At 44.0% G+C, this 25,148-nt stretch overlaps 2 protein-coding genes across 10 annotated transcripts in view; both read left to right on the forward strand.

Annotated features, from left to right (window-relative positions):
- On the forward strand, positions 1-24,408 carry lrrc43 (leucine rich repeat containing 43). Of its 9 annotated transcripts, none has more exons than XM_062958688.1 (12): positions 4-1,086; positions 3,865-4,143; positions 6,195-6,305; positions 7,329-7,468; positions 9,358-9,596; positions 11,123-11,301; positions 14,774-14,906; positions 16,819-16,988; positions 18,721-18,915; positions 21,613-21,804; positions 21,900-21,987; positions 24,227-24,408. In XM_062958688.1, the coding sequence occupies exons 1-12, from the start codon at positions 892-894 to the stop codon at positions 24,358-24,360; spliced, it is 2,055 nt and encodes a 684-aa protein (XP_062814758.1). In that variant the 5' UTR covers positions 4-891; the 3' UTR covers positions 24,361-24,408. The 9 variants fall into 9 exon arrangements, 7 of the variants coding, with proteins under 7 accessions (XP_062814763.1, XP_062814762.1, XP_062814758.1 ...); XM_062958690.1 differs by having other exon boundaries at positions 6-846; XM_062958689.1 differs by having other exon boundaries at positions 8-1,086; positions 16,819-16,958.
- b3gnt4 (UDP-GlcNAc:betaGal beta-1,3-N-acetylglucosaminyltransferase 4) overlaps positions 24,345-25,148 on the forward strand; it is an 18,630-nt gene continuing 17,826 nt past the window's right edge. Inside the window, exon 1 of the mRNA XM_062958696.1 lies at positions 24,345-24,460. The gene's annotated coding sequence lies outside the window, so the exon portion shown is untranslated. The remainder of the gene's footprint in view (positions 24,461-25,148) is intronic.

Here is a 25,148-nt window from a genome sequence, read left to right on the forward strand (position 1 = left end):
GAGGTATAGAGGCTCAGCCCTGTCTCGGGCTCTTGGGAAGAAGCCACGCCCACTCCTCTGGCCCCGCCCACGTTATATTACTCTAAATACTAGTCTCTTTTAAACCTGAGTTTCAGCATGAATCCACTTGAGAAAAGGAGCCATTGCGCCAATATGTAATTATCCCACTCCTCTATACCAGTGCATTTCAGAAATGCAATTGCTTCGCTTACATACAGCCGGAAAAACTCACAACGATCCTACTTCGCTTGCAGTCGGAACGAATGACTCACAGTCAATCTGAGATATGGATTGAGATTTGTGCGAGGCACTAAAAGAGAGCGGAGGGGAAAACGAGAATTATTTTGCAGAAATCTGGTATCTGCTCACGATCTGTGTGCGCAACTCGAAATCTCAGTTTCCGTGCCCTCCCCTACACCCGGAAATCATTTCAAAGGATTTTTTTGGGTTATCTCGCCACACGATCTGACTCTTTCAAGACTTGGCATGGCAAGTTTTATTGATAACGGAAAAACCCAGATCTGTGTCTTGTACATGCGTGAGCTCTCGGCATCCCTCTCCAGAGGCAAGACCCCCTTGAGATGAGTGGGGCCCTCAAGGCCTCTGCAATGGGATTCCTTTGGAAGCCAAAGGCATCCTGATGCTCACATGTGCTGCTGAGTGTCATCTTGGCGTCGCCTAGCAACAATCCCTCTCCTAGCAACACAGGACGCACTCTGCCGGTACGCATGGGTTGCCTTGAACTGCCAAAGCGGAGCCATGGAAGGCTTGGGTGCCTCCGCCGCCTTTTGGAAACACATCCGCCAGCTGTGCCTGAATCAGTTCCCCTGTGGGATTGGGAGCTGGGTAAGAAAGGGAGCGCTTTGAAGCCTCCTTGTCTTTTTTTCCCCCATGCGCTTTGCCCGGGAAACACACTTTGGAGCATTCCCATGTGGCCTTCGTCCAAATGCTACCGCCCCACACAGCCCGGCACTACGATTTGGTTGTACCGGCCCCTGTTGTGTCCCGACAGAATCTTGGAACTGGGGCATCCATGCACAAGGGCATCGGTGCACAGTGCGCACAAATGTTGCCACAGGCAAAAAGGTACTGTGAAAGTCACAATCCATTGGGAGTACTGAAGACTTTGAATGTTGAAAGACACCCAGCCCTAAAAGGAGATAGGTCAGTGATTCCCAAAGTGGGCGCTACCACCCGTAGGTGCGTGGTGATGGCACCTATTAGGACATGGGGGCGGGGCCAGGGGAGGGGAGGGGCTTCTTCGCAAGAGCCCGAGACAGGGCTGAGCCTCTATACCTCTCCAGAGAGGCCTTTTAGGACTAAAGGGCGGGGCTAGGGGCAGGGCCTCTTCCCAAGAGCTCAAGATGGCTGAGAATCTATACCTCTCCTGAGGCGCTTGTTGGGACACAGAGGGCGAAGCTAGGGAAGGGGGCGGGGCCTCCTTCCAAGAGCCCAAGACAGGGCTGAGCCTCTATACCTCTCCTGAGAAGCCTTTTAGGACTAAAGGGCGGGGCTGGGGTGGGGATGGGGCCTCTTCCCAAGAGCTCAAGACAGGGCTGAGAATCTATACCTCTCCTGAGGCACTTGTTGGGACACAGAGGGCGGAGCTAGGGAAGGGGGCGGGGCCTCCTTCCAAGAGCCCAAGACAGGGCTGAGCCTCTATACCTCTCCTGAGAGGTCTTTTAGGACTAAAGGGTGGGGCTAGGGGCAGGGGCGGAGCCTCTTCCCAAGAGCACGAGACAGGGCTGAGCCTCTATATACCTCCCCTGAGGCGCTTGTTAGAACACGAGGGCGGGGTATAGAGGTCCAGCCCCGTCAGACACTTGGGAAGAGGCCCCGCCCCCTCCTCTAGCCCCGCCCCCTGTGTCCTGGCAGTTGCCGCAGGACAGGGATAGAAGCTCAGCCCTGACTCAGAGCTCGTAACCACCCATCCTGGTCCTGGCCGCCCATTTGTTGCCATTCAAATCTAGGCACTTATCATAGCGAGGAATGAGCTTGGAAACTCCTTCCCCACAAAACTCTGATGCTTGCGTCCTCAACCAGCCGGTCATCTCTTCCCGCAGCTGCGCATTGTCGCCAAAACGCTGCGTTGAGGACGCAAGCGGCAGAGCTTTGTGGGGAAGGAGTTTCCAAGCTCATTCCTCGCTATGATAAGTGCCTAGATTTGAATGGCAACTATGTTGAGAAGTGGTATTTTGGTGTGGCTTTCAACTGCATATGGTAAATGTTTTCTCCTATACTTTGTTCATTTTTAATTCCAAAACATAATCTACTTTCTGGATAACCCTCGTAAATATAGTGTCTTCGCGGATTTTCACTTATTGTGGGTGGTCCTGGAACCTAACCCCTGTGATAAATGAGGGAAAACCGTACTTCAAAGCTAGGGGTGCGTCCGTACTTCTGAGCTAGGGGCGTATCTGTACTTCGAAGCTAGCGTTGTATCTGTACTGCTCAATTAGAGCAGTTTGGTTCCGTTTGAACTGCCCTTGCTCTATCCCAGTGCTTCCGAACATTTCATCTTGGTGAAGCACCTTTTTGACTGCAGCATTTTGCAACACAGTCATTCAGCTCTACTAGCAAATGGAAGGTTAAGACAACCCCTTATAAAAGACTAGCTGTGCCCGGCCACACGTTGCTGTGGCAAAGTGGTGGTGGTATTGGTTAAAAATTGTTGTGTAATTTTTATTTGACGTTATTTGCAATTTTTTATTAATTTTATTGTAAGTTATATTTTTTATTTATTATATTTTATTATTTTCTTGTATTATTTTTTAGTTATTTTCTGTTATTATAGTATTTTATTGTATTAATTTTTAGTGTTTTTTATTATTTTTTATTGGGTTGCAAGGAGACCAAGTTGGAGGAGCTTAGCCTTCTAACTGGCGGCAATTGGAAAAAAGCAATTATTCCTCTCTCTCTAATTAGGACTTTATTCTTCTTTTCTTTTTGTTGTATCAACCTAGAGGCGTGGATGATGGGTTGTGTTGTCAAATTTCGAGGTTGGGGGGCCTGTAGTTTTGTTGTTTTGTGGGTCGCCGTGATGCCATCACTCTTTTATATATATAGACTAGCTGTGCCCGGCCACGCGTTGCTGTGGCATTGTCTGGTCGTGTTGGTGAGAAATTGTTGAGGTAGTGGTGGTATTGAATGTCTGTTGTATGGTTGTCTTTATGTTTAGTATGCACACTGAAGTGGATTATATGGCAGTGTGGAGTCAAGATAATCCAGTTCAAAGCAGGTAATATAAGATTCTAAATGGGTGATATAGCTGTGTGGAAGGGCCTTGAGTCTACACTGCCATATAATCCAGTTAAAATCTGATCATCTGTGGAAGAGGCCTAAGTGAGGCCTAACTGTGCCTGTCCCCTGGGCTGAGTAGGTTGCTAGGAGACCAAGTGGGCAGAGCTTAGCCTTCTAACTGGCAGCAATTGGATAAAAACTATTATTCCTCTCCCTGTAATTAGGACTTTATTTTTATTTTCTTTTTGTTGTATCAACCTAGAGCCGTGAATGATGGGTTGTGTTGTCAAATTTCGAGGTTGGGGGGCTGTAGTTTTGTTGTTTTGTCCGCTGCCCTGATGCCATCACTCTTTTATATATAGAGATATGGACACAGACATCAATGGTCATAACAGAAGGTATAGGGACACAACATTGCTGCTGAAAACGTTTCATTCATAATATTCTAAAATTCTCAAAACTAATCAAATCCAAGCTTGATGGAGAAGGATGCTTCTGTCACAATGTATACTTAAAGCGTACTTATCTCAATGTAGGTTGCTTCTAGAAATTTTTAATGAGTGTTTAATGAGTGTTCCACCAAGCAGGCCTTTTGGCATCCCGGCCTTCCTGTCTCCGGTGCAGAACAAGTCCCGCTTCCCACCAAGCACCACCAAAGCTTTTGGCAGCCATGCCGCCCTTCCCATCAAGCCGCCCTTCCGCGGTGGGCCTCCACCGCCGGAAGAAGAGACCACCGAAGCGCTGATTGAGTTTCTGAGAAGTCCCAGCTCGCCTTGGGTTCTTCCACGCGACTGCGGCGCCATTGACCAGCACCTGAGAGAGCTAGCCGTGCACTGGCCCCACATCATTAAAGACAGCTTCATCCTCTCCTACTTCCGCTCCCTCCGGATCATCAACAAAGACGTGAGTGGAAAGACAAAGAGTTCGAAATTTACACTGAAATGACTTGGGAAAAAAATCTTTATACAATGATGTATAGATGGGTTGCTGTGAGTTTTCCAGGCTGTCTGGCCGTGTTCCGGAAGCATTCTCTCCTGACGTTTCACCCACATCTATGGCAGGCATCCTCAGAGGTTGTGAAGATGCCTGCCATAGATGTGGGTGAAACATCAGGAGAGAATGCTTCTGGAACATGGCTGTACAGCCTGGAAAACATACAACAACCCTGTGATCCCGGCCATTAAAGCCTTCGACAACACATTATTATTATTATTATTATTATTATTATTATTATTATTGTTGTTGTTGAGGGCAGTCCACTCATTTTGCGTCTCTAGTTTGGATTGTAATTTGGTCTCTTTTCATGCCAGGCAGAAGTTTGGTCATAAAACCATGTCTTGAGATTTTCTTTTCATTATAGTAATAATAATAATAATAATAACAACAACAACAATATCAATGGACATTGACAAAATCACAATCTGCCAACTGCAAAAGGCCACCCTACTGGGATCTGCGAGCATCATCCGAAAATACACGACACAGTCCTAGACACTTGAGAAGTGTTTGACTTGTGATTTTGTGATACGAAATCCAGCATGTCTATCTTGTTTGCTGTGTCATAATAAAATAATAATAATAATAATAACAATAACAATAACAATAATAAATTACGATCTGCCAACTGCAAAAGGCCACCCTACTGGGATCTGCACGCATCATCCGAAAATACATCACACAGTCCTAGACGCTTGGGAAGTGTTCGACTTGTGATTTTGTGATATGAAATCCAGCATATCTATCTTGTTTGCTGTGTCATAATAAAATAATAATAATAATAATAATAATAATAATAATAATAATAATAATAATATAATATTATAATATAATAATAATAATAATAATAATAATAATAATAATACTAACTTGGGAAGTGTTCGACTTGTGATTTTGTGATATGAAATCCAGCATATCTATCTTGTTTGCTGTGTTATAATAAAATAATAATAATAATAATAATTTTATTTTTATACCCCGCCCCATCTCCCCGAAGGGACTCGGGGCGGCTTACATGGGGCCAAGCCCAGGTCACGAACAATATAAAAACATAACAGTAAAACAATTAATCAACAATAAAACAAGTTATTCAACTTGTTAACAAGTTATTAAATATGTTGGATAATACGGAGAGATTAAGGAAAAGCCTATTAAACATCCAATTACATTATGATTTTACAAACTAAGCACCAAAACATCATGTTATACAACACATTTGACAGAAAAAGTAGTTCAATACGCAGTAATGCTATGTAGTAATTATTATATTTACAAATTTAGCACCAAAATATCACGATGTTTTAAAAAAAAATCTACTACAAAAATGCGTTGGATAATCCAGAACGTTGGATAAGTGAGACTCTACTGTATTTGCTAACCCGTATTCTATTTGTATGTTGATTTGCCATCTTGACTGTACCTCTTTGGTGTGTGTGTTTGGGGGGTGGGGGTGGTTATAGACATGTAATTATACTGAGCATGTTCAGACTCAGGACTCCGTTTTGTATTAAGTGTGATTATGGACTTCAATGTGTTGTGTCATTTTGCACCTCTAGTTTGGATTGTAATTTGGTCTCTTTTCATGCCAGACAGAAGTTTGGTCATAAAACCATGGCTTGAGATTTTCTTTTCGTTATGATAATAATAATAATTATTATTATTATAATTACTATTATTATTTTATTTTTATACCCCACCCCATCTCCCCGAAGGGACTCGGGGCGGCTTACATGGGGCCATGCCCGGACATCAACAATATAAAAACAGAGCAATAAAACAATCAATCAGCAATAAAACAAGTCATAAAAAATCACATATAAAAATATAATGATAAAATCTTGGGTTGGATCCAGAGAAACTGGGCCAAAAGTGCAAGTTGTGTCGATATCGTCAGGCAGGGGTTCGTTCTGTTTGTCTCCTTGAAGATGTACGTTGACTTGTTTTCTTCCTCTTCTCAGGTGACTGAAATCGATGCGGGCTTATTAAAGTTTCCAAATTTGGAAGAGCTCATCCTGAGTGCAAATCAAATCAGCAGAATCGATTCCACCAATCTCCCGCCGACGCTGAAGGTAAACTGAAGCATTAAAAGGCAACAATCCCCTTTGTGTGTGTAGGAGACTTGCCTTCCACAAACTTGCACCCTCCGGATGGTGCCAGTGAGTGTATGATTGCTGGGTGTGTGCCTTGACTTTTCATCCACATTTGCTGGCATTCGGCATAGGGACTGTTAGGATTTTGTTAGGGAAATATAGCAGAGCATCCAAAAATATGCAAATGGAATACATATAGTTGAGCATTCAGCTCACAGCAAGCAGAGTGTGAAGTGCGATGTGGCTGTAAATAATTTATTTATTTGTTTATTTACAGTATTTATATTCCGCCCTTCTCACCCCGAAGGGGACTCAGGGCAGATCACATTATATACATATAGGGCAAACATTCAATGCCCATATACACATAGAACCGACAGAGACAGACGCAGAGGCAAATTAACCTTCTCCTGAGGGGATGTTCAATTCCGGCCACAGGGAGCAGCTGCTTCATCATCCACTCTGATGGCACTTCCTCATTCTAACGTTGTAAATTAGTTAAATTTGCCTCCCCACTTTATAAGTGGTGCCTTATTTCCTACTTGATAGATGCAACTATATTTCGGGTTGCTAGGTCAGCAACGGGCAGGGGCTCTTTTTTATTTTTTAATTGACGGGTGCTCACCCCGCCACGGGCTGGCCTCGAACTCATGCCCTCATGGTCAGAGTGATTTATTGCAGCAGGCTGCTCACCAGCCTGCGCCACAGCCCGGCCCCAGAATTTAGAGCTTAAAAGGCAAACATGCAGAGTTCAATCTTAAAGTTACAGAGGGTTTATTTACAAAAATAATAACACTTCTTAATTGTAAATAACTGTCTGAGCTTCTGTCTAACTTCATCTCTCTAGGGTTCAAAAGAGAGGGAAAAATCTCCAAGCACTCATCTCCTGACACAAGCAGAGAGAGATCTGAAAACACACAGGACATATTCAGATATAAAAGTAGAACTCAGAAGCAAAATACTTAAATATTTCCCTTAACCCACTTCCTTTTCCTCTAACAGGTGCTGGAGCTTTGTGGGAATAAAGTGGACAGCTTGAAGGACTTGTGTGCCCATGCGCCACCATCCCTCCAGCACCTTGGCCTGGGCTACAACTGCGAGCTGGGCTCACCCGAGGAGCGATACCTCACGGCCAATTTCTGGTAACCGCAAGACAAAAATAGCCCTGATGTATAGACAGGCCACCACATTCACTGGGTCTTGGGGCATATAATCCCATTGAAAGTGGGGACGGGACTAAGAACACTTTTCTAAGAATCTCTAGGTCCTCCAGCAGATAGACATAGGAAGATGATGGTAATAATAATAATAATAATAATAATAATAATAATAATAATAATAATAATAATAATATACTTTATTTATATTCCATTCTAGCTCCCTGAGGGGACTCAGAGCAGATTACAGAATGCATATATGACAATGCCGTTACACAATTAACAAGACAGACAGTACATAAACAGAGGCAAGGCTTCCCACTTTTTCATCTCCGGCATCTATCTGGAGGCCATGGGGAGGTGCTGTTTTTTCCATTTTCCACATCGAGGAGGTTGTTGTCCATGGTTGAATTTGCCAACATGTTTTCAGAGGCGCCTTTTACCTATTTGTCAACAAATTTGACAGAAAAAGTAGTTCAATATGCAGTAATGCTATGTAGTAATTGCTGTATCCAACGTTCTGGATTATCCAACGCATTTTTGTAGTCAATGTTTTCAATATATCATGATATTTTGGTGCTAAATTCGTAAATACAGCAATTACTACCTAGCATTACTGCATATTGAACTACTTTTTCTGTCAATTTTCTTGTATAACATGATGTTTTGTGCTTAATTTGTAAAATCATAACCTATTTTGATGTTTAATAGGCTTTTTTCTTAATCTCTCCTTATTATCCAACATATTCACTTATCCAACATTCTGCCGGCCTGTTTATGTTGGATAAGTGAGACTCTACTGTATACCATATATACTTGAGTCTAAGCTGACCTGAATATAAGCCCACCAGGACCCTCACCCGAGTATAAGCTGAGGAGGGGTTTTTTTTTTCAGTCCTAAAAAAGGGCTGAAAAACTAGGCTTATACTCGAGTATATACAGTATATTTTAATTTTTTATTCCATATCAATTCGCATTCTGCTAGTCTAATTTGTGTCTTAAATTCTAACAACTGATTTAGTGTAAGCAGAAAGGCAAGGGGGCAGAAAAAGATCTCTGGAAGTGTATTGAGATTTTCCTGTTTTGTTTTGATTCTTGATGATCAAATAGGGAGACATTCAATTTCGGGCCGGGCTGTGGCGCAGGCTGGTAAACAGCTGCTGCAATAAATCACTCTGACCATGACCATGAGGTCATGAGTTCGAGGCCAGCCCGTGGCGGGATGAGCACCCGTCAATTAAAAATAAAATATAGCCCCTGCTTGTTGCTGACCTAGCAACCCAAAAGATAGTTGCATCTATCAAGTAGGAAATAAGGTACCACTTATAAAAGTGGGGAGGCAAGTTTAACTAATTTACAATGTTGGAATGAGGAAGTGCCATCAGAGTGGATGATGAAGCAGCTGCTCCCCCCTGTGGCCAGAATTGAACATCCCCTCAGGAGAAGGTTAAATTGCCTCTGCGTCTGTCTGTCTGTCTGTCTGTCTGTCTGTCTCTGTCTCTGTTCGATGTGTTTATGAGCATTGAATGTTTGCCCTATATGTATATAATGTGATCCGCCCTGAGTCCCCTTCGGGGTGAGAAAGAAGGGCGGAATATAAATACTGTAAATAAATAAATTAATAATACATTTCTGAAAATACTGAGTTAATTTCAACTGACCTGGGGTATAAAACGTCAATGGGAATATCAGGGGTTTCCCGGGAATGCTTCAGGATGAGGGAGAAGTCGGGAAAATCTCCAAAATGAAATGAGAATGGAGAGGAACAAAGCCCGTAGAGTGGGTTCCCCTGCAGGCATCCTTGGATCACTGTGCGTGTCCCTGGAAATGTGAGTCCATTTGTCCAGAAAGACGTCTCTTCTTCTTCCTTTCAGGCCGAGCTTGGTCTCCCTAGACTTGAGCTACAACAATTTCAACAACTTGCTGAGCCTCATTTCCAAGCTGATGACGCTGGAGATGCTCCGGATCCTGGTGCTGCAGGGGAACCCGCTCTCTCTGCTCCCCGTCTATCGGGGCTTCACCATCGACAGCCTCCCGCAGCTCTGCACCCTGGACGACATGACGGTGACCCCGGACGAGAGGCGGTACTTCTTGGGCTTGGCGCACGAACCAGGTGAGGCTTCCTCCCCTTGAGATGGTGGGCTTCCGCAACGGAAATATCCCACACGCAAAAGACAACAAGTGTTTGGACTGAGCAAGGCTAGAAGGAGCATTGCAAGCAAGGTCAAGCTTTCCACATTGAAGGGTTTGTTGAGACGGTGCTTATTTATTTTGGATGTTTACGTTGAATTCTCTTTACAGTTTTTGCTAGATAGAGGAGACTCCAGTCTCTCTGTGTCATAACACAATTACAGCATATTCAGCCACAATGAATCTCCTTTGGGAGAGAAGAAGCAAGATGATATTATTATTATTATTATTATTATTATTATTATTATTATTATTATTATTGTTGTTGTTATTATTATTACACTAATATTAATAATTGTTTTTAATTATGTTGGTGCTAATCCATGAAATATGTAGTATTTGAAGGGCATATCCTGACATTGATATTTGCAGCATTTTAATGTTTTAATGATTTATATAGGGTTTTAAATGGCATGTTTTATATTGTATTTGATAGTCTGGCTTTCATGTATTTGTTTGTTTGTCTTGCATGCGAAAGACCTATGGTCTAAGCATTAAATAAATTTAGATTTGGCCTACTAATATTAATAATAATATAAATTATATAATATAAATAACTATAATATACTTTATTTATATTCCACTCTATCTCCCCAAGGGGACTCAGTATATTACAGAACACATATACGGTAAACATTCAATGCCGTTATACAATTAACAAGGACAGACTATACATAAACACAGGTAAAGGCTTTTCCCATCTTTTCCATTTCCGGCATCTGGAGGCTGTGCTCGGCTCCGGTCACCGGGGGCGGAGGTCACTTTATCTTCCATGCCGAGGAGCTTTGTCATTCTTAGACATCCTTGAATTGCCTTGAAAAGTCCTATGGGCACCATTTATTATTTTCCTGCTTAAAGCAGTACCTATTTATCTACTTGTAATTTCTGCTGGGGCTAACAGCAGGTACTCACCCCGACCCGGGCTTGAACTGCCAACCTTTTGATCAGCAGGATTTTCTGCAGCTTAGCATTTTAGCCTGCTGTGCTAAGCCCAGCCCTCAAAAATAGAAAAAAAATCTGTTCCTGCTTTGTAAGTGTTATTTCCGGTTTAATTGTACAATACTTACTTGGAAAGGAGTTGTTCTACTCTATGTCCGTAGACACCTCCAAGGTCACGTGGATGACATGACTGCATGAGGCGCCGTTACCTTCCCAACGAAGCAGTACCTATTGATGTACTCAGATTTGCATGTTCTACTAGGTTGGCAGAAGCTGGGGCTAACAGTGGGAGCTCACCCCGTCGGATTTGAACCGAGTTGTAGTTTAGCAATTTAACCCGCTGCACCACCATGGCCCCACCAAAGTACGATAGCTTCTATCATTTTGCTTCTAGGCTTGGTTTGCTCAAGCTTTAATTTATTGATCTTTTTATGTTCCTTTATAGCCATAAAACTCTAGATTTATGGTAGATATTGGACCTTTTTTTCTCTTTCTCTCTCTCTTTTGCAGAGCTCCTGAGGCGCCACACGAAAATGATTGTCTCTGTCGGCAGAATCCGAGGCGTTCCTTACCCGGTCGTTTCCGAAGAAGTCGAAACCGGGCCCGAAGCGCCAATCATCACCTACAGCTACTATGTGACGTACGAGTTTGCCAAAGGGGAAAGGACCCAGGAGAAGGAATCGGTCAAGGTGAGGAAGCCCTTGCTTGAGAAACATGCGTGTCGGAAGAGGAGACCGAAAGACCTGGGTTCGGATCTCAGCCACAGACCTTGTCTTTCAGCCGCAGAGGAAAGCAATGACAACTCTGCAAATCACTGATATTACTTCCCTGGTCTGTGCTGTGGGATCCTGGGATCGGTCAATCCTCTGCTAGGAAGCTCTAGTGCTGTAATGCAAAATGAATTCCTTTAGGTCAGTGGTTCCCAAACTTATTTGGCCTGCTGCCCCCTTTCCAGAAAAAAATATGACTCAGTGCCCCCTGGAAAGGGGGCGTGGCTTAGAGAGGTAGTTGTGGCTCCAGCTCAAGGGGGCGGGGCTGAGCCTCTCCTCTTGTCCAAGATGCAGGGCTGTGAGGGGAGGTGGGCGGAGCCACAAATGGGCTGCCAGGACTGGGATGGGCGGAGTTACGAGCTCTGAGGCAGGGCTGAGCTTCTGTCCCTGCCCTGCGGCGCCTGCCAGGACAGAGGGGACGGGGCTAGAGGAGGGGGAGGGGCCTCTTCCCAAGTGCCTGACGGGCCTGGACCTCTCTACCCAGCCTCCATTTTCTAACAAGTGCCTTCGGGGAGGTATACAGAGGCTCTTAGGAAGAGGCCCCACCCCTAGCCCTGCCCTTTAGTCTTAAAAGGCTCAGCCCTGTCTCGGGCTCTTGGAAGGGAGGCCCCGCCCCCTTCCCTAGCCCCGCCCTTTAGTCCTAAAAGGCCTCTCAGGAGAGGTATAGAGGCTCAGCCCTATCTCGGGCTCTTGGGAAGAGGCCCCACCCCTAGCCCCGCCCTTTAGGAGAGGTATAGAGGCTCAGCCCGCTGTGTCCCAACAAGCGCCTCAGGAGAGATATAGAGGCTCAGCCCTGTTTCAGGCTCTTGGAAGGAGGCCCCGCCCCCTTCCCTAGCCCCGCCCTTTGTGACCCAACAAGCACCTCAGGAGAGATATAGAGGCTCAGCCCTGTCTCGGCTTTTGGGAAGAAGCCCCGCCCTTCCCCTGACCCCACCTCGTGTCCTAATAGTGCCATCACCGCCCCACTGGATCGCTCCAGCACCCACTGGGGGGCGGTAGCACCCACTTTGGGAATCACTGCTGTAGATGAACATCTCTAAAAATGGGGTGCGCCTTAGAATCGCAGGTGTATCTCATTGAGAAGTGTGGACACACCGCAGGAATACAGAATAGAGGTGCCATTTGACATTTTCATCACACCAGATTGTTGGGTTTTGGTCTTTGAAAGATTGTCACCATCGCAAAGACCTCACCGTGACAGAAGGGACGCCGGGGGTTTCTGAGGTCACTCCCAGTTCTCCGTTGTGACATTTTTTCCGGCCTCGGACTGTCCCGGCAAAGGAAAGTCCAGGGCACGGCCTGGCGCAGAGGGGTTTCCCAGGTGGCCTTAGGCAACAGGGCATTTTCGCTGAACCGTTTCTTCCAAAGCCACAAAAGATAAGACACAGGATGCAGGTCGGATGAGGCACGGCCAAAGACATTTATGGCAGGCATCCTCGGAGGTTGTGAGGTCTGTTGGAAACTCTGCAAGTGGGGTTTATATATCTGGATTAATGTCCAGGGTGGGAGAAAGAAAGAACTCTTGTCTGTTGAAGGCAAGTGGGAATGTTGCCGTTGGTCACCTTGATTAGCATTGAATGGCCTTGAAGCTTCAGGGCCTGGCTGCTTCCTACCCGGAGGAATCCTTTGTTGGGTGACTGCAATCAATCAAGGTGACCAATGGCAACGTTCACATTTGCCTCCAATAGACAAGAGTTCTTTCTCCCACCCTGGAATGGCCTTGCAGCTTCAAAGACTGGATTATTCTCTTTTTATTTTGTGCTGGCGTAGATACCTGCTGTATCACAGTTGTCTGTTCATTCCTTCTTTCTCGTTTCCATACCTCATCCCTTTCCTTTCTCTTCCTTCCTTTTTCTTTCCTTCCCCTTCGTTCCTTCCTCTCTTCCTTCTCCATTCCTTTCTTTTGCTTTTTCTTCTTCTTTCTTTCCTTCCTTCCTTCCTTCCTTCCTTCTCTTTTTTCTCTTTTTTTTCTTTCTTTCCTTCCTTCCTCTCTTCCTTCCTTCCTTCCTTCCTCTCTTCCTTCCTTCCTTCCTTCCTTCCTTCCTTCCTTCCTTCCTTCCTTCCTTCCTTCCTTCCTTCTTTCTTTTTTCTTTTTCTCTTTCTTTCTTTCTTTCTTTCCTTCCTTCCTTCCTTCCTTCCTTCCTTCCTTCCTTCCTTCCTTCCTTCTTTCTTTCTTTTTTCTTTTTCTCTTTCTTTCTTTCTTTCTTTCTTTCTTTCTTTCCTTCCTTCCTTCCTTCCTTCCTTCCTTCCTTCCTACCTACCTTCCTTCCTTCCTTCTTTCTTTTTTCTTTTTCTCTTTCTTTCTTTCTTTCTTTCTTTCTTTCTTTCTTTCTTTCTTTCTTTCTTTCCTTCCTTCCTTCCTTCCTTCCTTCCTTCCTTCCTTCCTACCTACCTTCCTTCCTTCCTTCCTTCCTTCCTTCCTTCTTTCTTTTTTCTTTTTCTCTTTTTTCTTTCCTTCCTTCCTTCCTTCCTTCCTTCCTTCCTTCTTTATTTATTTATTTTTTCTTTTTCTCTTTCTTTCCTTCCTTCCTTCCTTCCTTCCTTCCTTCCTTCCTTCCTTCCTTCCTTCCTTCCTTCCTTCCTTCCCTCCTTCCTTCCTTCCTTCCTTCCTTCCTTCCTTCTTTCTTTTTTTCTTTTTCTCTTTTTTCTTTCCTTCTTTCTTTCCTTCCTTCCTTCCTTCCTTCCTTCCCTCTCTCTCTCTCTTTCTTTCTTTCTTTCTTTCTTTCTTTCTTTCTTTCTTTCTTTCTTTCTATTTCCTTCCTTCCCTGCCCTCCCACACACATCACCTATCTTTCCCAGTGATGTCCCAAAAGGCCACTTCACCCAGTGACATTACAGAGGACCACTTCCCCCATAACTGCCAATCCAGGAACAGGACAGAGGGTCATTTTGCCTCGCAACAGCCAATTCGGCAACATCGCACTTCACCTCGCAGCAGCCTTTATTGTGACAGACAGGGATTCCCCCAGGCAGGAGGCAGCCAGACTTTGAAGCCACAAGGCTATTCAATTCTAATCAAGCCTCCAACAGACAAGAGTTCAAAAACGAATGTGAGTAGGTAAATAGGAACTGCATTAAAGCGGGGAAGTTTACGAACAAAGAAAGCTGTTTGGCAGGGAGATGGAGCGACAGCACCCCCCGGTGGCCAGAACCGAGCACAGCCTCCAAAGATGCCGAAAGATGGGAAAGCCTATATATACCTCTATCTGTCTTGCTATAATCGGCATTGAACAGAATTGTTTTTTATACATATTTATAGTATATATTTAACCAAACGCTTACTTTTCCATTTTAGAAAATAATCAAAATTGACATTTTGCATATCCCCTTGGTAGGACACAGGCAGGCTGTGCATGGGATGAATAACTGAATCGGTGCCTTTCCGTCTCAGGTGGTGTTGTCCCAGCGCACGCCCTCGGCTTCGCTGAAGACGAAAAGCTCCCCGGCGCTGATGAAGCAGACCAGCAGCTGGCCACCCCAGTCTCTGGAGGTGCTGTCGAAAACCGAGATGCCTGCTCAAACCGGTGGGGGCTTGATGCCTGCATGTCTCCGCTTGGATCTGGGTGTCTCCGCTGTGAGGCTGGACTAGATTAAGGGGTCGTGGCATTAGGAAGATTGAGAACCACTGCTGTAAGAAGAGCTGTTCAGCAGCGGAACTCTCTGCCTCGGAGTCTGGTGGAAGCTTTTAAACCAAAGTGGGCGCAACCGCCCCCCGGTGGGTGTGGAGTGATCCAGGAGGGCAGTGATGGCACCTATTAGGACACGGGGGCAGGGCCAGAGGAGGGGCGGGGCCTCTTCCCAAGTGCCAGAGACAGGGCTGAGCATCTATACCAATCCTGAGGTGCTTGTTGGGACATAGAGGGCGGAGTTACAAAGGGGGCGGGGCCTCCTTCCAAGAGCCCGAGACAGGGCTAAGCCTCTATACCTCTCCTGAGAGGCCTTTTAGGACTACAGGGCGGGGCTAGGGGTGGGAAGGGGCCTCTTGCCAAGAGTGTGAGACAGGGCTGAGCATCTATACCTCTCGTGAGGCGATTGTTGGGACACAGAGGGCGGAGCTAGGGAAGGGGACGGAGCCTCCTTCCAAGAGCCCAAGACAGGGCTAAGCCTCTATACCTCTCCTGAGAGGCCTTTTAGGACTAAAGGGCGGGGCTAGGGGTGGGGGCGGGGCCTCCTTCCAAGACCCCAAGACAGGGCTGAGCATCTATACCTCTCCTGAGGCGATTGTTGGGACACAGAGGGCGGAGCTAGGGAAGGGGACGGAGCCTCCTTCCAAGAGCCCAAGACAGGGCTAAGCCTCTATACCTCTCCTGAGAGGCCTTTTAGGACTAAAGGGCGGGGCTAGGGGTGGGGGCGGGGCCTCCTTCCAAGACCCCAAGACAGGGCTGAGCATCTATACCTCTCCTGAGGCGATTGTTGGGACACAGAGGGCGGAGCTAGGGAAGGGGACGGAGCCTCCTTCCAAGAGCCCAAGACAGGGCTAAGCCTCTATACCTCTCCTGAGAGGCCTTTTAGGACTAAAGGGCGGGGCTAGGGGTGGGGGCGGGGCCTCCTTCCAAGACCCCAAGACAGGGCTGAGCATCTATACCTCTCCTGAGGCGATTGTTGGGACACAGAGGGCGGAGCTAGGGAAGGGGACGGAGCCTCCTTCCAAGAGCCCAAGACAGGGCTAAGCCTCTATACCTCTCCTGAGAGGCCTTTTAGGACTAAAGGGCGGGGCTAGGGGTGGGGGCGGGGCCTCCTTCCAAGACCCCAAGACAGGGCTGAGCATCTATACCTCTCCTGAGGCGATTGTTGGGACACAGAGGGCGGAGCTAGGGAAGGGGACGGAGCCTCCTTCCAAGAGCCCAAGACAGGGCTAAGCCTCTATACCTCTCCTGAGAGGCCTTTTAGGACTAAAGGGCGGGGCTAGGGGTGGGGGCGGGGCCTCCTTCCAAGAGCATGAGACAGGGCTGAGCCTCTATGCCTCTCCTGAGAGGCCTTTTAGGACTAAAGGGCAGGGCTAGACAAGGGGGCAGGGCCTCTTCTCAAGAGCCCGAGACAGGGCTGAGCTTCTATACTTCTCCTGAGAGGCCTTTTAGGACTACAGGGTGGGGCTAGGGGTGGGAAGGGGCCTCTTGCCAAGAGTGTGAGACAGGGCTGAGCTTCTATATCTCCCCTGAGGCACTTGTTAGAACACGGGGGCGGGGTATAGAGTTCCAGCCCCGTCAGGCACTTGGGAAGATGCCCCGCCCCCTCCTCTAGCCCCGCCCCCTGTGTCCTAGCAGGCGCCGCAGGACAGGGATAGAAGCTCAGCCCTACCTCTGAGCTCGTAACTCTGCTATGGGTGGGGGCGGTAAGCCAAATAAGTTTTAAACAGAGGCTGGGAGGCCATCTGTCGGGATTGCTTTGATTGTGTGTCAGAATGAGATCCACTTTCTTGTCCTCTTCCGCCCCCAGCAAATACTCATTGCACCCTCCGAAAGCCCTGGGCGGAGACTATCAAGTGCGAATACAAGAAAGAACATGTCACCCGGGACCTGATTGCTTTGAAGGCCTATCTTCTCACTGGGACCAATGTGGCCATTGTGGAGGAAAAGGTTGGAAAAGGCAAAGTTTTATTATTCGGGGTGTGTATTATTATTGCATTGATTATTTTACTCTATTTATTATTACATGGATTATTTTACTCTATTTATTATTATTATTATTATTATTATTATTATTATTATTATATGTATTATCTTACTCTATTATTACTATTAAAAGTATACATTTTGAAGAAGATGAGAATAATGATTTGATCAGAGTTGGATAGCCTTATCTTAAATTTGAGCTTTATGGAAATATTCAAAAACATTTAACCTACTGATGCCTCAATTAATGTACCGTATATACTGAATATTAAGCCGAGGCACCTAATTTTACCACAAAACAACTGGGAAAACATTGACTCCAGTATAAGTCGAGGGTGGTAAATTTCAGAAATAAAAATAGATACCAATAAAATTACATTAATTGAGGCATCCGTAGGTTAAATATTTTTGAATACAGTGGAGTCTCACTTATCCAAGCTGAATGGGCCGGCAGAAGATTGGATAAGCGAATATCTTGGATAATAAGGAGGCATTAAGGAAAAGCCTATTAAACATCAAATTAGGTTATGATTTTACAAATTAAGCACAAAAACATCATGTTATACAACAAATTTGACAGAAAAAATAGTTCAATACACAGTAATGTTATGTTGTAATTACTGTATTTACGGATTTAGCACCAAAATATCATGATATATTAAAAACATTGACTACAAAAATGGCTTGGATAATCCAGAAACTTAGATAAGCAAGGCTTGGATTAGTGAGACTCTACTGTAATTGAGGCATCAGTAGGTTAAATGTTTTTGAATATTTACATAAAGCTCAAATTTAAGATAAGACTGTCCAACTTTGATCAAATCATTATTCTCATCTTCTTCAACGTAAATGTGCTTATGTATCCTTTTAATAATAATAGAGTAAAATAATACATGTAATATTAATAATAACAACAAATACAGGAAAATAATACATGTAATAATAAATAGAGTAAAATAATAAATGCAATAATAATAAGATCAGAGTGAAATAATAAATGTATTAATAACAACAATAATAAAATAGAGTAAAATAAATGTAATAGTAGCAACAATAATAGAGAAAAATAAATATAACAATAATAATATCAGAGTGAAATAATAAATGTATTATTAATAATAATAAAAATAGAGTAAAATAAATGTAATAGTAGCAACAATAATAGAGAAAAATAAGAAATGTAATAATACCATTAATAATAGAGAAAAATAATAAATGTACCATGTATTCTCGAGTATAACCTGACCCAAATATAAGCCAGTCAGGACCCTCACCCAAGTATAAGCCGAGGGGGGCTTTTTCAGTCTTAAAAAAAGGGCTGAAAAATTAGGCTTATACTCGAGTATATACAGTAATTTTATTGGTATCTATTTTTATTTCTGAAATTTCCCACCCTCGGCTTATACTGGAGTCAATGTTTCCCAGTTTTTTTTGTGGTAAAATTAGGTGCCTCGGCTTATATTTGGGACGGCTTATACTAAAGTATATACGGTAAGGTAATTTTATTGGTATCTATTTTTATTTCTGAAATTTCCCACCCTCGACTTATACTGGAGTCAATGTTTTCCCAGTTTTTTGGTGGTAAAATTAGGTGCCTCAGCTTATATTCAGGTCGGCTTATACTCGAGTATATATGGTACTCTGATTGAAATCCTGTGTTTCGTTGCATAATAGTCCATGGAAAAGGGGTTATTTATTTTGTAGGTTAACTATTTTCTTTTGTCAGATCGTGTCCTGGCCCATCGTGGTGACTCCCGACGAAAGCCAAAACAAGAAAGGGAAGGGGAAAGCGGAGAAAAAGAAAGCGGAGAAGGAGAAAGCGGAGAAAGAGAAAGCAGAGAAAGAGAAAGCCGGCAAAGGAGAGAAAGGGAAAAAGGAGAAAGGAAAAGCGGAGAAAGGGAAAGGGAAAGACGCTGGAAAGGTGATCAAATTTGACATCTCCCAGCAGTCAAATTTTTAATTGTCCAAAATGAATAAGGTTGTGGGTGAACTACAACTCCCATCATGCCAGGCTAACCCCTTGAAATTCCATCAGTACTTAAAGTTTGTGATGTTGAGCAAGTTTGCTTTGGATGCATCATGGGTGAGGTTCAGTGTGCTTTCTGGCTGTAGGGTGAACTACAACTCCCACTATGGTGAGTCCGTCCCCTCCAGTAGGTTGAGTTAGTGATGGGGGTTCTGTGTGCCAAGTTTGGTCCAGATCCATCATGGGTGGAGGTCACAGTTCCCCTGGTTGTGGGTGAACTACAACTCCCAGAAAGGAAGGTCAGTTCCCTAACCAAAACCCAAACCCCTCCAGTAATCACATTTCAGCATATCAGGTCTGTGTGCCAAGTTTGGCCTAGATCCATCAGTGTTTGAGTTCACAGTGCTCTCTGGATGTAGGTGAACTACAACTCTCCCAAATCATGATGAATTCCCCCCAGAGACTTCCAGTGTTTTTTGCTTTGTGTGCCCAGTTTGGTCCAATTCCATCTTTGGTGGAATTCAGAGTGTTCCTTGATTTCAAGTGAACTATAAACTCCAAAATGTCCAGGCCAATTCCCCTCAAAACTCACCAGTATTCTAACTTGGGCATATCGGGTATACATGCCAAGTTTGGTCCAGATCCGTCATTGTTTGGGTCCATAGTGCGCTTGGATGTAGGTGAACTACAACTCCTATAAATCCCTCCAGTATTGGGAGTCCTGTTTGCCAAGTGCGTTCCAAGTCCATCATTGGTGGAGCTCAAAGTGCTCTTAGATTGCAGGTGAACTACACATCCCAGGACCTACAACTCCTATAAATCATGGTGAATTCTCCCCAAACCTCTCCAGTACGTTCAGTTACTGATCAATTCCCCTGTTTGCAGTGTGAAAAGAATAGGAAAGTGTTAAGGGAGATACAGTGGGCGGGGTCAGCTCCGAAATGCAACCACAGGATGGCAGTATAGCGATAGAAAGGATTAGTTACTAGTAGGTTCAGTTGCTGATCAATAGGAAAGGGTTAAGGGAGATGCAGTGGGCGGGGTCAGCTCTGAAATGCAACCACAGGATGGCAGTATAGCAATAGAAAGGATTAGTTACTAGTAGGTTCAGTTGCTGATCAATTCCTCTGTTTGCTGTGTGAAAAGAATAGGAAAGGGTTAAGGGAGATGCAGTGGGCGGGGTCAGCTCTGAAATGCAACCACAGGATGGCAGTATAGCGATAGAAAGGATTAGTTACTAGTAGGTTCAGTTGCTGATCAATAGGAAAGGGTTAAGGGAGATGCAGTGGGCAGGTTCAGCTCTGAAATGCAACCACAGGATGGCAGTATAGCGATAGAAAGGATTAGTTATTAGTAGGTTCAGTTGCTGATCAATAGGAAAGGGTTAAGGGAGATGCAGTGGGCGGGGTCAGCTCTGAAATGCAACCACAGGATGGCAGTATAGCGATAGAAAGGATTAGTTACTAGTAGGTTCAGTTGCTGATCAATTCCTCTGTTTGCTGTGCGAAAAGAATAGGAAAGGGTTAAGGGAGATGCAGTGGGCGGGGTCAGCTCTGAAATGCAACCACAGGATGGCAGTATAGCGATAGAAAGGGTTAGTTACTAGTAGGTTCAGTTGCTGATCAATTCCTCTGTTTGCTGTGCGAAAAGAATAGGAAAGGGTTAAGGGAGATGCAGTGGGCGGGGTCAGCTCTGAAATGCAACCACAGGATGGCAGTATAGCAATAGAAAGGATTAGTTACTAGTAGGTTCAGTTGCTGATCAATTCCTCTGTTTGCTGTGTGAAAAGAATAGGAAAGGGTTAAGGGAGATGCAGTGGGCGGGGTCAGCTCTGAAATGCAACCACAGGATGGCAGTATAGCGATAGAAAGGATTAGTTACTAGTAGGTTCAGTTGCTGATCAATAGGAAAGGGTTAAGGGAGATGCAGTGGGCAGGTTCAGCTCTGAAATGCAACCACAGGATGGCAGTATAGCGATAGAAAGGATTAGTTATTAGTAGGTTCAGTTGCTGATCAATAGGAAAGGGTTAAGGGAGATGCAGTGGGCGGGGTCAGCTCTGAAATGCAACCACAGGATGGCAGTATAGCGATAGAAAGGATTAGTTACTAGTAGGTTCAGTTGCTGATCAATTCCTCTGTTTGCTGTGCGAAAAGAATAGGAAAGGGTTAAGGGAGATGCAGTGGGCGGGGTCAGCTCTGAAATGCAACCACAGGATGGCAGTATAGCGATAGAAAGGGTTAGTTACTAGTAGGTTCAGTTGCTGATCAATTCCTCTGTTTGCTGTGCGAAAAGAATAGGAAAGGGTTAAGGGAGATGCAGTGGGCGGGGTCAGCTCTGAAATGCAACCACAGGATGGCAGTATAGCGATAGAAAGGGTTAGTTACTAGTAGGTTTGGTTGCTGATCAATTCCTCTGTTTGCGGTGTGAAAAGAATAAGAAAGGGTTAAGGGAGATGCAGTGGGCGGGGTCAGCTCTGAAATGCAACCACAGGATGGCAGTATAGCGATAGAAAGGATTAGTTACTAGTAGGTTCAGTTGCTGATCAATTCCTCTGTTTCTTCTGAGTAGGAAAGGGTTAAGGGAGAGTTACTAATCCTTTCTATTGCTAAGACTGAAAATATGAACCCTTACAATGCTTGATATTCCTATAGGGTGGGAACAAGAAGAAGAAGAAATCTCCCTCGCCGGAGCTGCGAAGCGACCCCCCCATCTTGAAAACCTTGGGCTCTGGCCACGTCAACCTCGACTCCATTCTCGCCGGAGATTCGCTGGTGGACGTGGTGTGCAACTTTGGCGTTTTGATCACAGACCTCAATGCCCGGCCCCCCTCTGTGAAAGAAAAGGTACCGGGCAATGGAGCACAATCCGAAATCACGATGCGTTTGCCTTTTGTACCTTCGTTGCTCCACTAAAAGACACGTCCTTGTCCCTTCTGTAGGATAGTAAGAAAGGTGGGAAAAAGGACAAGAAATCGAAAAGTGGGACAGAGGTGGCAGTCGGACGGAAAACCCCACCGCCTGCAAAAGGTAATGACGAGAATGTATTAAAAATAAGTATTATTATATAACAAGATAGATATGCTGGATTTCGTATCACAAAATCACAAGTCAAACACTTCCCAAGCGTTTAGGATTATTATTATTATTATTATTATTATTATTATTATTATTATTATTATTATTATTATCTGTCTTCATAGACCTATACATTTTTCTCAGGAGGAGGAGATGATTTAGTGTCATAAGCTGCTGACAGGTCTATGAAGACAGATAATAGTAATAATAATAATAATAATAATGCAAAATGCAGACTGTGCAAGGAAACCGACGAAACAATTGATCATATCCTCAGCTGCTGTAAGAAAATCGCACAGACAGACTACAAACAGAGGCACAACTACGTGGCCCAAATGATTCATTGGAATTTATGCCTCAAGTATCACCTTCCAGCAGTAAAGAACTGGTGGGATCACAAACCTGCAAAAGTATTGGAAAATGAGCACGCAAAGATACTGTGGGACTTCCGAATCCAGACTGACAAAGTTCTGGAACACAACACACCAGACATCACAGTTGTGGAAAGGAAAAAGGTTGGGATCATTGATGTCGCCATCCCATATGACAGTTGCATTGATGAAAAACAACAAGAAAAACTCAGCCGCTATCAGGACCTCATATATATACAGTAGAGTCTCACTTATCCAACACTCACTTATCCAACGTTCTGGATTATCCAACGTTCTGGATTATCCAACGCATTTTTGTAGTCAATGTTTCCAATATATCATGATATTTTGGTGCTAAATTCGTAAATACAGTAATTACAACATAAAATGACTGCGTATTGAACTACTTTTTCTGTCAAACTTGTTGTATAACATGAAGTTTTGGTGCTTAATTTGTAAAATCATAACCTAATTTGATGTGTAATAGGCTTTTCCTTAATCCCTCTTTGTTATCCAACATATTCGCTTATCCAACATTCTGCCGGCCCGTTTATGTTGGAAAAGTGAGACTCTACTGTATATGTCATGTGTGTAATTCCCGTGGAGTAAACAACAAAACCACTGGACCAAATCACACCAAATTTCATCTCAACGCCCGGCCCCCCTCTGTGAAAAATAATAATAATAATAATAATAATAATAATAATAATAATAATAATATCCCAGGTGACAGTCGCATTGACGAAAAACAACAGGAAAAACTCAGCCGCTATCAGGACCTCAAGATAGAATTTCAAAGACTCTGGCAGAAACCAGTGCAGGTGGTCCTGGTGGTGATGGGCACACTGGGTGCCATGCCAAAAGATCTCATCCGGCATTTGGAAACAATAGACATTGACAAAATTACGATCTGCCAACTGCAAAAGGCCACCCTGCTGGGATCTGCACACATCATCTGAAAATACATCACACAGTCCTAGACACTTGGGAAGTGTTCGACTTGTGGTTTTGTGATACAAAATCTTGTGTGCTGTGTCATACAATAATAATAATAATAATAATAATAATAATAATAATAATAATAATAATAATAGGGAGTGTCCAATGTGTGATCCAATACAACAGCCAGCAGAGTGTCTGCTGTGGACTCATCTTGTTGTGTTTCAAATAATAATAATAATAGTTATGTATGTGTGTGTATATATATACATACATATATATATATATACAGTATGTAATGTGCGTAATTCCTGGACCAAATCACACCAGATTTCATCTCAACGCTCGGCCCCCCTCTGTGAATAATAATAATAATAATAATAATAATAATAATAATAATAATAGGGAGTGTCCAATGTGTGATCCAATACAACAGCCAGCAGAGTGTCTGCTGTGGACTCATCTTGTTGTGTTTCAAATAATAATAATAATAGTTATGTATGTGTGTGTGTGTGTGTATATATATATATATATACACACATACATACATATATATATATACAGTATGTAATGTGCGTCATTCCTGGACCAAATCACACCAAATTTCATCTCAACGCTCGGCCCCCCTCTGTGAATAATAATATAATAATAATAATAATAGATTTGTTACTTGCTTCTCCTAATGGCTTGAGGCTGGATACAACAAAATCAAAGGATATTAAGTATGTACAAGTTGTTGCCAATAACAAAGTAAACAACATAGCTATTGTTGCACTATAGGCCCGACCATTCCCAGACAGCATTGTCAATAGCAAGGGTTGCCATTCAAAGTCAGGATTGGGAGAACCAACCCTGAACATTCTTCTCTCTTGTAATTTCAGGGAAGGGAAAGAAGAAGGACTCTCCCGAAGGAGAACGGAGGACGCCCACGAACCAGCCGGTGCCTCTGACCGTAGAATTCCAAATGCAGCACATGAAGTGGGGTGCCGATTCCCAAATCCTCATGAAGTCTTAGCATGGGTTTCGCTTTGGCATAACAAGAGGAGACTTCCCAAGACCTTCACTGCCGTGTGGCCGCTTTTGCCTCTTTTTCAGTTGATTTATTTATTAAATAGGTAAAGTTTTTCCCCTGACGTTAAGTCCAGTCGTGACCGACTCTGGGGGTTGGTGCTCATCTCCATTTCTAAGCCCAAGAGCCGGCGTTGTCCGTAGACACCTCCAAGGTCATGTGGCCATTGGCATGACTGCATGGAGCGCCGTTACCTTCCCGCCAGAGCGGTACCTATTGATCTACTCATGTTTTCGAACTGCTAGGTTGGCAGGAGCTGGGGCTAACAGCGGGCGCTCATTCCACTCCCGGGATTTGAACCTGGGACCTTTCGGTCTGCAGGTTCAGCAGCTCAGCACTTTAACACAGTGAGCCACCACCAGGGGCCCATTTATTAAATATAGTAGAGCAGGGGTCCTCAAACTTTTTAAGTGGAGGGCCGATTCATGCTCCCTCAGATTGTTGAGGGGCAGAATTATCATTTGAAAAAAAAAATGAACAAATTCCTATGCTCACTGCACACGTGTTATTTGTAGTGCAAAAAACAAAACAAAACCCAGCAACAATTATTTATGTATTTACTACATTTATACCCCACATAGCATATTGTGCTATGCTAATAATATATTGTACATACAATAGATTATATTATTAGCATAGCAAAACATTAGCATTATATATTACTATATTGTACTATACAATTGTACCGTAATATTATTAGTAATATTACATTTAATATGTAATATATAATTAAT

The sequence above is a fragment of the Anolis carolinensis genome, chromosome X, assembly GCF_035594765.1.
Source record: "Anolis carolinensis isolate JA03-04 chromosome X, rAnoCar3.1.pri, whole genome shotgun sequence".
NCBI lineage: Eukaryota > Metazoa > Chordata > Lepidosauria > Squamata > Dactyloidae > Anolis > Anolis carolinensis.

Coding starts and splice junctions, on each gene's coding strand:
- lrrc43 (XM_062958688.1), top strand. CDS start 892: ATGCGCTTTGCCCGGGAAACACACTTTGGAGCATTCCCATGTGGCCTT. Junction 16,989..18,720: donor GCAAAGTTTTATTATTCGGG/GTGTGTATTATT, acceptor TTCTTTTGTCAG/ATCGTGTCCTGGCCCATCGT. Junction 21,805..21,899: donor CCCCCTCTGTGAAAGAAAAG/GTACCGGGCAAT, acceptor TCCCTTCTGTAG/GATAGTAAGAAAGGTGGGAA.